The 13,505-nt window shown below is 34.2% G+C and overlaps 1 protein-coding gene across 11 annotated transcripts in view; it reads right to left on the minus strand.

Annotated features, from left to right (window-relative positions):
- Positions 1-13,505, minus strand: part of ROBO2 (roundabout guidance receptor 2) — a 1,654,780-nt gene that overhangs the window by 60,061 nt on the left and 1,581,214 nt on the right. For all 11 annotated transcript variants that reach the window (XM_067739210.1, XM_067739219.1, XM_067739215.1 and 8 more), the window contains one exon: positions 4,964-5,146. In XM_067739210.1, the coding sequence (XP_067595311.1) occupies positions 4,964-5,146 (183 nt within the window). The remainder of the gene's footprint in view (positions 1-4,963; positions 5,147-13,505) is intronic.

Raw genomic sequence — 13,505 nt, forward strand, 5'->3', positions numbered from 1 at the left:
AATAAATGCCACAACAAAGTGAAAGCTGTTTTGAGGTAGCTCTCATTTCAGAGATGTTGAACTGCCTTAAAGCTGAAAGCAAGAGGGTGGGGAGGGTAGGTGGTTGGACAATCTTGCTCTAGTCACTATTTTCATAATCACAGTGTGGTAACTTTGTGCTTATCAGAATTAAATTTGAAATAAGTGTGAATCTTTACCAGGAGTTTCTGCTAGCATCTAAAATTAAGAATTTTCAAGGGAGCAACATAGAGAACTTTTTATTGCTAAAACTGACTGACTAGTGCTAAGGTTTCCAAAAAGCTCTATAGACACCACAATCTTAAATGTTTTAGAATTGCATTAAATATTCTGAATTTATTGCAATATTTATAAAAGATATAAGGTAAAGAGATTTTGCAAGTTCATATCATACACAAAGTACCTCTACTATTATCTGACAGGATTAATCCTAATCTCTTGCTTTCTAGAATTGAGGGGGAAGGGAAACAGAGCTACGTGGTAAATTGACATTTTGAGGTAAGGAAGCTTTCAGAGTGCCTATCTCTAGTAGGCCACATTTTCCTACTCCAAATGGAAACTTTAATGTTGCCAGCCAAGCCTCACTCCCTTTCCTGATAAGCTATTTCTCAACTATGAATGTAGATTAATCCTCTTTTAATAAGCATTAACTCAAGCCCAGATAATCAGAGTATAAAAATTCCATCAAATCTTTTAGCTGTCTTAGGGTCATTTTGTCAAATAATTTCACCAAGGGTTTAAAACCTATGCATGAAGTGTTTTGGTATTTCATAATTTGCTCACTTATTAAATTATATATATTTACTGAGTTTAATAAAATCTGTTCTCCTCAAAGGTAATATTCATAAAATAGAACTCACCCCTTTAAAAGTGAAAATGTTTATTTTCATTAAAAAGTTGGTGACTTAAAAATTGTGAATATGAACAACATAAGTTTGAAAAGAATCGTGTAGCCTTCATGAAGATTATAATACAATATATAGAATCTTCATGAAGGCTGCATGGCTTTTATTCAAACTTATGTCATTCACTTTTCTATTCACAAATACCATTAATACATATAATCAAACATTTACTCTAGATTCAAAATCACCTAGTATTTTCTGCCTAAACATGTTTACAATTCTATTTCACCCGGTAATTCAGGTAGTGAATTCTTCAGGCAGTCAGGAACCTCACATGCAGTGACAAGCAGACTGTTAGTGTTCAATGAAGATTAACATAAATAACACTCATGTTACTCTAGAAAAATATAAAATGATTTCATGTAGAATATGAGATATGAGGATACCTTTCTCATTCCAGCTGCCCTTCTTTGAGCCACGAGCAAAGCTGTTGTGCGTGTTTGTCTGAAGAATTTAAATAAAGAATAAATAGGAAAAAACTGAATAGGAAGTTAGTGTGTAATTTTGCCCTGGGGAAACCTCCAAGTTCTTCTATGTAAAGGAGCAAAACATGTTCAGGCCAAATTCTACTCTCAGATCATTTAAGTGTATAAGTTTACATTTGATTCTTGATAGTTGCTTTTACAATCTAAGGTGCTAATCCACTAGTGTTCTATGATCAATATGTTAAATCCTCTGAAACATAAGAAAAATATCAACACTGAGTAGCATGCCATTTTTTGTTTTTACCTTCCTTTTAAGCATTCACATATAATTTTCCACATGGAGATGGAGAATCAAAGATTAGCCACAATAAAATCAGCAGGTGAGTTTTTGCCTGTACAGAGTGAGTGGAAAGTATCCTGCCGAGAGTTAGATTCTCCACTCTGCGAGTTATTTCTTCTCCCCACTAGTTAAAAACTTCCCTCTGGTGGTTAAAATCTACCTGTGGGGCTTCCCTGGTGGCACAGTGGTTGAGAGTCCGCCTGCCAATGCAGGGGACACGGGTTCGTGCCCTGGTCTGGGAAGATCCCACATGCCGCAGAGCGGCTGGGCCCGTGAGCCATGGCCGCTGAGCCTGCGCGTCCGGAGCCTGTGCTCCGCAATGGGAGAGGCCACAACAGTGAAAGGCCCGCGTACCGCAAAAAAAAACAAATTAAAAAATAAATAAATAAAATAAAATAAAATAAAATCTACCTGTGATGGTTAAGAAGACTTGGAATGAAGTGGGAAAAAGCAAGTGCTGAAATCAAATTTTACCTGCTTTTCAATTCTACTTCGGATCAGTCTAGCGTTATTAAAATGCATGTTTCTTAATTTACATCAATTGCAGCAGAGTTTAAGTATAATCCAAGATCAAATTTGGGGTTTGAAATAAATGAAGACAGTTTTTGTTATAAATTAATTTAAATACCGATCCCAAAGTAAACTTTCATTTATTTGAAAAAAAAATGTTATTGCTATCATAAATCAATAAGAAAATTTTGAAACTATATAGATATTACCATGTAGTAAAAAGTGGAAACATTAGACTTTTCATTTTGTGAGTAAAATTACATTGCTTTAATGTTACTGGGTTTAGTTTTCATGCTTGTTAAATTATAAGATTTCCAGAGAAATTTTTATGAAAACCAAAAATAAACAGAACTAGTACACATAGACTATTTTCTCTATAATTTGTATAAAACACTTCAGAGAAAAATATCCCTGTACGAAATCCCTGTGCTCTTAAAATGGATCATTAGCTCATGCATGAAATATCAGAAATTTAAACATATGATAAATACATACTACACTAATCATTCCTATTTAAAATCCTCATATTCTCAAGAATATAAAAATTCCAGGAGGTGGAGGATAGGATATTTATGGAGGGAAATGTGTAGAGAATATCGCCAGGTCAGATATGCAATACTAAGTACCTGTGGTTTGGATTTTCATTTGCTTCTCACCTAGAAGAGAACAGCAGTTGCTGGAAGGCAAATTACCAGCTGAAGGTGAATCCATTCTGAGAGTCAGCCATCGATCAATTAAGTATAAAGGTTCAGAAAGGCTGCTCTGTGGCTTGGCCTAATTCCAAAATATTTGAAGTGCATAGCACCTTCCGAGTTAGTAGTTCTTCTACAAGTAGATGGATATCAATCACAATGAGAACTGATAACAGGAAATGTACTACTCTTGTCAAGCTCAAAGACCAACAGATATTTTTAAATTAAATGCATAGGTTTTGCAAAGAACTGCTGTTTAAAAAAAAAGAAGAAAAAAGGCTATCTGACATAATTTTACTAAAAACGTAAACTACTAATTACGAGACCTATGCTATTTTGAAGGAGTGAGTGAATAAAGATGTGTGCAGGGTAAAAATGCAACACTCCAAACGTGGCATCTTAGAACTTCGTACTGAAGTGGCTAGCATAGTCAATCTTTTATTATTTTCACTAAAGCCAAGCAATGAGATAAAACATAAAAATAGTCCTTGAATTAAATCATTCTTCCTTATTTCTCATGTGATTTATATGAGCGTGTCACAGAGACGAAATGGAACGTGGTGATTGACTAAACAGACAGGTTGATGGACAATACCTTCAGGGAATGAAAGCAGAGGACTGGACTGCAAAACAAGAAGTTACGTTAAAGTATCATTAACGTTCATGACTCTGACACTCAGCAGTTATTGCCCAGCATACCTTTCCAGGAAGAATCACTCACTGGTAGGATGATAAAGCACTCAGATGACAAAGCGTAAGGATGCTGGCATCAGCAACCAATGAGAAATGAGAATGGCAGAGCAATAGCAAGTCACAAAGCATGAAAGGCTCTTTTCAATGGATACATTATACTACCTTCTCTAGTCCTGGGAATTTGTTCTAACCAGTAACTAATAAACTTATTTTCACAAAATATAGACATGAGCCACAGTGTGATCGTCAAATGATCGTATTTAAATGCTATCGAATAACAAGAAAGGCAACCAAGTGGGTGCTATTCCTTTTATTTTGAACTATTCTCAGAAGCTCAGACACCTACAAGCTACAGCAGCGGATAAACTTAATAAGAATTGAAGCCTCTGTCAAAGTCACCTAACACATTTATGTTTCTTACTAAAGTAAAAATTAGAAATAGAAGATGAATAAAATATCTCAAAAATTTTAAAATATTTGTAGGATGATGGCAAATTAAAATTGTTCCCTTGTAAATTCTACAAAGTGTGAAATATTGTGAGACAATTTCTTTTGATGATCATTGTTAGAGAAAGTACTTAAAATTATTGCAATTTAAACTGTAATTGAATATAGCTTCGGTATTGAGTTCATTTTTCAATCACTGATTGATAATTTTCTCCCTCTCTCTCTTCCTTGGAAGTATTTTGAAGGCCATAATTTTGGACATCCTTAAAATTCCTGTTCTTGATTCTAAGAAGAAAACATTTTTGCGAATAAGTAGAACACCAACGGTCTTCTTTTTCTTCTGCTGCTTCTTTTGCTTCTCCTTTTTCTTCCTTCTAAAATGCCTATTGGTCCCTTTGAAATAGACATCCTATTTAAGTGACTAGTAAATCACTTAATTCATGCCTCATCAGTCTCATCAATCCTGGTGAGATTTTTTTTGTTTCGTTTGTATTTTCCATCTGAGACACAGTTTGTATTGTAATCTGTATCATGAAATACAAAGAACTACATTTCAAATCTTTTCTCTTTTTTTCTGAGCATTTTAGGAATGCTCTTGCTTAAATTCACTTTTCAAACAACGGTGTCATAGCATGCAAAGTCTGTGTGTGTGTGTGTGTGTGTGTGTGTGTTGAACTAGTTGAGAAAAATGTCTAAGCACTTTATCAGTGTGCATTCTTCTTATGCTTCCTTGGAGATACAAGCAAAAAGATTGCCTTATGGTCATAATGTGATATGGTAAAGAGCAGTGCATTAAAGCATGTTGTCTGTAATTGTTTAAATCAAGCCCAAAACAGCCATTCATTCACTCAGTTATTCCATTCCATTCCTTCCCTTGAATTTTGTCGTATTTCTAAAGATAAGACATTTTTTTAGCTGGAAATAGCCTCTTACCAGCATAATTACTGAGTCCCTTTCTCTTCTTTCTTCGCCAATACAACCAGATGCTAAAACCCATCAGAATTACCCAGCAGGCACCACCAATACCAGCTATAAAAGCTGGTTGCTTCACAACATCAGTGATTTGCTCAGTTATGCTGTTATTGTTTTCAGTAATGACAACTTCATTCCTTCCCCCTATGGAAGAAACAACAGTGTTAGTGTTAGTAAATATGAAGACAAAAAACCCCACAAAAATACATATATGGTATGCCAAAGGCACAGAAGATCAGAACATTCTTTGAAGCAGGTAATATTTGTTGTGTCCTGAGCCTGTCACAATTTATTGGTAAGCATATTTTGTAAGTTTCAGAAAAAGAATCAAATAATAAGTTTGAAATGTGATTAAGAACATTGCTCCCTTGTGTTTTGTTTTGCTGTGGACAGATTCAGAACCACTTCTTGATTTACTGCCTCATAAATAAATACTAAAACAAGTGCTGTGAGCTGAAATAATAGTAACCTTTCTTCAGTTAGGTAAAGCATTTTGTAATATAATTCTCATTTTTTTAAAAAAAGCAACTACAACATTTAACGCCAGGTATTTGAAAATTACCTTCCCCCTACAGCACTGCCTAAATACAAATGTTCAAAATATTGCCTTTAGTATTCTACCAAAGGTCTTATTTTGATCAAACATACTTTAATTTTCTGGAAGGTATTAAAATTACTATATTAAACAATGACAATTATGTAAATATCTTTTCATAGAGATTAGTATCTACAGTTAAAACATCATGAAAAGATAAAATTCCTAAATGTCCTTAACGTATTTGAAACTAATTTGAAAATCCACTTGAAAGCTGGATACAAAACAACTTGAAAATTAATTCTAAGGTCTATGTAACAAAAACATACATTTAAATATGGACTAAGATGATTCTAGTAGTCATGTGTCTGACAATTTAGCCCTCTCAGAGGTAATAAAGAAAATCTCAATCCACATTTTTAAACAGGTTTAAAACTCACGGAATCATAATATCACTGAAGAGCAAAGATTTATGTGTTTAAGAGATGGATGAATTCAGGCACTGGAAATTAAGTGATTTCTTATGTTAATATCATATCTCATTAGTAACTAATCCAATACTTAAAAAATAAATTGTAAGCAAAATATAAATGGCAAATTTCAGCATATCACATCACAGGAATGTGTAATTCTCATTGTTTCAGTTATCATGGCACTGTAATATATTAGAAAGTGCAAGGTCTTTGAAATTCCACATTTGAGTATCATCTCAGCCACTTACTAGCTAAGTAAGCAGTGAGCTTATGTAGGGCACTTAATCTTTTGGAATCCCTGTTTCTGTTAGTTGGCAACAGTACTATTTCATTTATTTGGGAGGATTAATTGAGACGATGTATGTAAAGAGGTTAATAGGAACACAGTGATTATAGCCCATATAAGGCTAAGAGTTACTTTAAGGGCCACTCAGGTGGGAATAGAAGTTGTAAATTATCTAGATTTGAGAGTCCCGCAAACAATAGGTGACTTGTTTACCAAAGTTTCACCTTTCTTCCAGGGCAGAAAATTAGCCTATATTCCCCAGCCTCCCTTGTAGCTGAGTACAACAAAGTGACTGAATATTAGCCAATTGTACACAGGCAGATGCATACTACCTCCGGATCCGACCCATAAACCACTGTGACAATACGTCACACTCTCTTTCCTAGCATGTTGGATAGAAACGAGGGATCTGCGGCAGGATGCTGACCATCTAAGACAGTGGTCCCCAACCTTTTGGGCACCAGGGACCGGTTTCGTGGAAGACAATTTTTCCACGGGCGGGCGTGGAGGAGGGGAGAAGGTTCAGGCGGTAATGCGAGTGACGGGCAGATGAAGCTTGCCCGCCCGCCTCTCACTTCCTGCTCTGCGGCCTGGTGCTTACCAGTCCGCGACCCAGGGGATGGGAACCCCTGCTCTAAGAGACGTAGAGCCATTGATGGAAGGAGCCAAGTTCCGTGAAAAATTTTATGGGGTAGAAACCCCATCCTCCATTCTGCTGACTCATATTAGACTGGGCTATGAATAAGAAAGAAACTTTTATTTTGTTAAGCCAATCTGTATGCCTACTTGTTTGTTATAGCTGCTAGCATTTTTTATAGTCTAATATTCCATTCTTGAAACGTCTTTTGTGTTAATTTCCAGATTTAAAAACTAGCTTCACTTAGGTACTGAAGCTGGTTCATTCTCCTAATCTATCTGCTCTTAGTTACTATACATATAAACATAATCAAAAATGTATTTAAAATGAGCTCATATTTTCAACTTGAGACATATCAACACATATATCTGGTGATTGTGTTAAACACTAGTAGTTACTAAAAAGAAAACACCTTATAGCACAAACAGAAAGGAAAATTCGTCCTTCATTTGTGTAAAAGATCCATAAAATGTCTTATTGAAGATAATGAAAAATTTACTTATGTTACCCAAAGTGTATGAGTATTTCTTGTGCTGCTAGTATTTTTAAAACAATGTCGTCAGTTGGACTAATTAGAGCACAGACATGGGATGTGTGTGACCTGTAACACTCCATTGTTCTTTCAGACAAAAAAATATAATGAAATATAATGTCTTCCTCCCACTGGACAGTAATGAAGAACAAAACTAATTTGTTGGACTAAAAATTAATTAGACACATCAGATTCGACTGTACCTATTACTGTGAAAGTTTGCAGTTGTTCCACATATTATTACCAACTATGTAAGGTAAGCGTGAAATAGGCAAATGATTAAGGAAACAATAGGTATATTACTAAGCAAGATTACTGAGAATTTTAAGTCAATGTAATTTTGTTATATGACATGCTGTTTGATGCTTATATATATAAATGTATTTGGTTGTATTTGTGTGTGTGTAATTGCAAACATATAAAATTATGGATATTTTGATGTAAAAGTCACCTTACCAGTGGAGACAGCAAATAAAAGAACAATACTACTTTTAAGTCTGTGTAAGGCTATTTATTATATTTATACAAATTTTAATTAAAGGTCCCTTAATGTAACTTTTTGGAATAAAAACTAAGCTGAGAAGGAATAGATGAAACAGTACATTGTCTGGCATAAAACAAATCTAAAATTATCAGCCATAAATTACATCAAATGCCAATACATGATTTAATTAAAGCAAAGGGGAAGTGAGGAAGAGCTTGAGTCACTTCAAGTGCTGTTTCCAGTACTGAATAGACAATAGGAAAAGCGTAAATTGAAAGAGAAATGGAGATTAGCCATCACTAAATCACTTTTCAAATAAGGAATAACAGTTGTGTAGATACGGTTATCAGACAAGATGTTGAGGTAGATATGCAAGGGTAATTAAAGAAACAATTAAAGGCTTCTTCAGTACAACAGTAGATATTAAAAAGAAATAAATCTCTCAAGGACAAATAGCCTTTTCCAGGTTGAATTGTGCTTGTGTGTGTGTGTGTGTGTGCATGTGCGTGTCTGTGTGTGTGTGTGTTTATTTCAAGTAGTACAATTCTATTTTCTATAATTATGTCTTGGATATTGTGTATTCTAACTACATGAAAAGGAGATAGAAATATTACTTATTAGATTATTTTTTATTTCATAGAAAAATTTGAAAAGTATGATATATAAACAAATTAAAAGGTACTCATTATCCACTTGATCACTCAGTCTTTTTAAAATAATACGAGTTAAGCAAAACTTTCCATTTGATTTAAAATAATCTTAGTTAACATTATTATTTTAAGTTACCATACAATTGTTTATTCTTAACTGTCATGACATGAACTTGGGGAAATGGTGTTACTGCAATTTTTACTTGCCTCCAAATACAATAAATCCCCCAATATTGTGAAGCAAATAGGTAGCTACTACAAACCAAAATCAAAACCAAAACAAACCAACTTTTCCATGCTTGAGAATTATATTTATTACCAAAGATGACAGAAAACATGAAAGGAAAATATAGATATTTGGTAATCCTACTGATCTTTGATTTAGAAAAATTACATTCAGTCAATCTTTTTCATAGATATGCTAGAAGGGCAGTGAAAAAAGAAAAGAAGCGGGCTTCCCTGGTGGCGCAGTGGTTGAGAGTCCACCTGCCGATGCAGGGGACGCGGGTTTGTGCCCCGGTCCGGGAAGATCCCACATGCCGCGGAGCGCCTGGGCCCATGAGCCATGGCCTCTGAGCCTGCGCGTCCGGAGCCTGTGCTCCGCAGTGGGAGAGGCCGCAACAGTGAGAGGCCCGTGAACCGCAAAAAAAAAAAAAAAACTTTGTTTACCTATCTAGGAGCTCTCATAGAAAGCTATACCTTTCAAACATGTTTCATATAGATATAGATATAGATATAGATATATTTTTTTTGCGCGGGCCTCTCACTGTTGTGGCCTCTCCCATTGCGGAGCACAGGCTCCGGACGCGCAGGCTCAGTGGCCATGGCTCACAGGCCCAGCCACTCCGCATCATGTGGGATCTTCCCGGACTGGGGCACGAACCCGTGTTCCCTGCATCGGCAGGCAGACTCTCAACCACTGTGCCACCCGGGAAGCCCTGTTTCATGTTTTTTAAGTGAAAAATTACTGCCTTATTTCTAAATAACAAATATTCTAAATATTTAGAAAATATGTAGAAATAAGAATAAGTTCATCTATATCTGTTAAATCCTTTTGGGTGTACCTGTATTTCTTTCTTATTCCAATTTATTTTAGAAAATCTCAGAAGGGCAAGATTATAGGTTTCCCTCAGGTTAAGAAATTAATTCAGTTTGTATGACTAATTAAGAAAGGGAAGGCAATTTAAAGAAAAGTTAATACTATAACTTTTCAAATGTTTTTAATATATAAAAGGAAGAATACTTGGAGAATCTAAAAAATTTTAACATGACAACTGAGTATTAAATCTCTTCATTATATAATAAATACATTGTAAAAAGAAACAGCTTCCCAAAATTTGGTAGTATGTTCTATGTGCATATTTTAGAAAATAAACAGAAAAGAATGCAAATGGCACATTGGCTTGTATGAAACTCTGGACAAGTATTTTTAAAATATATAAACTCTAGGAAGAACGTTTAAAAAGATAAAGACACTGACAAACAAATAAAATCAGAGTAAACTGAAGGGATTTGCCTTTTGAAAGAATAAAACCACTCAAGAAAAAGAATCTGCATTTATGAGGCTTTCTACCCCCTTAGAGGGCTCAATCCATGCAGCACTAGGGAGCTAGAACTCAAGCTGAAAATCTCAGTCTTTTACTTCTAGGAGGTGTCAGAAGATAGCCTTCGCAGCTGCCAGTGTGACAGAAAATTAAGGGAGAAACCATGTGAAAGAGGGAGAGAGAGGAGAGTGATGTTCTCAAATCTGTGTATAAATTCTCCCTCAGTACTAGTGTGAACCCTGAATTGTGCAGGCAGAAGGACGATTTCAAGGATTTGGTGAAACTCAAAAGGTAAAAGGCTGCAAAGACTGAGCAGACTCTCTCACTGCAGAGAAGATTGTGTTTGAAGTTTAAATTCCATCAAGTTAGGCAGACCAGATAAATATATTAGGCTTTTCACCAAAAGTCCAGGAGCACTATGCCTTAGAAGTAAAAATTAAACTGAGGTTTTGCCTGAAGAATATTGTCAAAGCATAAATAGTCCATACTAACAATATGTAAAAACCAAGCCACCACAAGATCGAGATGATCAGCCAGTAACATAACTGCCTCTCAGGAAAAGAAAAACAACATTCTTCAGAAGATCACAAAATTGTACAGTATGTTTTCTGCAATGTCCAGTATATAGTAAAAAATTACCAGGCATGCAAAAACAAGCAAAACAATAATAACAACCACAATAGCAAAAATGAGGAAAAGATAACCCAAGATCAAGAGGAATAGTAATCAATAGAAATAGACCATGAGATGACATGGATGTTGAAATTAGGAGGAAAGGACTTTCAAGCAACTATTACAATATGTTCATTAATTTAAAATAATAGAGTCCTAATGAATGAACACATGGGGAATTTCAGAGGGAAATGAAAAATGTAAAAGAGAACAAATGGAATTTGTATTATATAAGCTGAATAATTCACTGGATACTTCCACTTCTGCCCATGAAAGAATAACAGGAATGAGACATGCCATCCCACCATAAACAAGGAAAACCTAGGCAAAATATGTGAAACAAAAGGACAGAACTATGAGAAAAAAGGAAATAAACAAGGGGAATCGTACGATATTCATATCTTTCTATCTGGAGACAATTTCTAAAATGTGATGCAACGAAGGGGAGTCCAAAAATGGCTGAATAGCATTCCTGAGTTAAAGAGACAGTAAAACTCAGGCAGACTCAGGGACTGAATTTAAGGAACAGAATATCAGATAAAGGTGGGTAATATAAAATATTTTTTCTTAGTTTTAATTGATTTGAAAGATAGTTGATTGTTTAGAGCAAAATCAATAATAATACTTTAGTTTGTGTGTTGGTTTTTAATACATGTGCAGGAGTAAAATGTAGAACAATAGCAAAACGCTTGAAAGGGAGGAAAATGGAATTATATTTTCTAAGATCCATATAGCATAGGCTAATCCTAGAGTAATCATTACAAAAATAAGTATACTTAACGATTCAATAGTGAACATAAAATATTATACAGGAAGTCATTTTATTCATCCAAAAGAAATCAGTAAATTAGGAAAATAGGAACAAAGTCCAATTAAAAAAAAAAATAGCAAAAGGGTAATTCTAAGCTCCAAAACATCAATGATCACATTAAAGATAATAAACACTCCAATTAAAAGGCAAAGATTGTCATATTGGATAAAAAATAAGGCCTCACAATATGCAATTTAAATAATACAAATGTGCATTAAATACAAAGACATAGGAGTTAAAATAAAAGGATGGGAAAAAAAATCACAAAACGCAAACACTTACACGGGTGTACTAACATCAGACAGAGTAAGTTCCAAGACAAAGAATCTTATGAGGAAATAACGTGAGGCATTTCATAATAAAAAAGCATAAGTTCATTTAGAAGCTATAACAATCTTAAAATATACTCAGTTAAAACAGAGTAGCAAAATACATGAAACAAAAACATAAAAAGGAGAAATATACAAATCTATAATTATAATAAATTGTCAGGCTCTTTTCTTATTAATTAAAAGAATGCATTAACAGAAAATAAGTCAGGACTTTAACAATACTACCAACTGATTTGACCTGACATTTATTGAACGTTCCATTTCAATATAGAAAAATAAAAATGAACATAGTTTTTAAATGCACAAGGCACGCTCGCTAAAACGAAATTCTGGGCCATAAACTAAGTCTCCATATTTAAAAAGCTAAATTCATGTAAAATACACTCTCTGACCTCAGTGGAATTAAATTAGAAATCAGCAACAAAAAGCTATATGGAAAATACCAAAACATTTGGAAATTTAATAGCACATTTCCAAATAACTTCTGCAAAACCCAAAAATTTTGAGGGAAAGTGAAAAGTGTTTTCAACTTTATGATAAATGGAAACATAACACATCAAATTTGTAAGATTCAGCTGAAGAAGTGCTTAGAGGGAAATTTATAACTTTAAATATTTGTATTAGAAAAGAAGAGAGGTCCAAATCATTGATATAAGTTTCTATCTTAAGAAGCAACATAAAAGTAAGCAGAAGAAATAAATATCAGAAATCGCTTAATTAGAAAACAAATAAAACTAACAAAGCCAAAATTTGTACACTGAAAGGATTAATAAAATTGATAAATCCTTATCGAGATTAAAGTTGGAGAGAGGGAAGAGAGAGAGAGGGTAGGGGGCAACGAGAAAGGAGAAGAGAGAGAGAGCATCAATCCACAGTACTTATGAATAAAAGAGATGGCATTACTACTCATCCTGCAAACATTACAATTAAAGGGATTACAAATAAGGAGATACTGCAAATAAACATGTGATAATAAATTCAACAATTTAGATGGATTAGACAAATTCATTGGTGGGCAAACACCAAAAATCCATTTACCACAACCAACAGAGAAGAAAAAAATATCTGAATAAATGTAAATTCATAACAATAAAAATAATTCACAAAGAAAACTCTAGGCACAGATATCATCATTGAATTCTAGAAGATTTAAGGAAGAAATAGGACCAGGCCTACCAAGACTCTTACAGAATGTAAAAGAGGAAGGAATACTTCCCAACCCATTAAAGCTAGCCTCCCTGATTCCAAAACCTGACGAACACATTAAAAGAACACTACCTATCAATATCCCTCATGAACATAGATGCAAAATTCTTTACTAAATGTTAGCAAATCAGATCCACTAGTATCTGTAAAAAGCATAATATATCCTGACCAAGTGGGATTTATCCCAAGAATGCCAGGTTTAATTACCTTTGAAACCATAGAATTTATCATATTAACACAAATAAGGAGAAAGAAAATAGATGATTATCTGAATACACTCAGAAAAAGTATTTTGCAACTATTAAAATAAGTGAGTGAAGTTAGTAAGGCCATAAGATAAA

This window comes from Pseudorca crassidens, chromosome 5 (genome assembly GCF_039906515.1).
Source record: "Pseudorca crassidens isolate mPseCra1 chromosome 5, mPseCra1.hap1, whole genome shotgun sequence".
Taxonomy (NCBI): Eukaryota; Metazoa; Chordata; class Mammalia; order Artiodactyla; family Delphinidae; genus Pseudorca; species Pseudorca crassidens.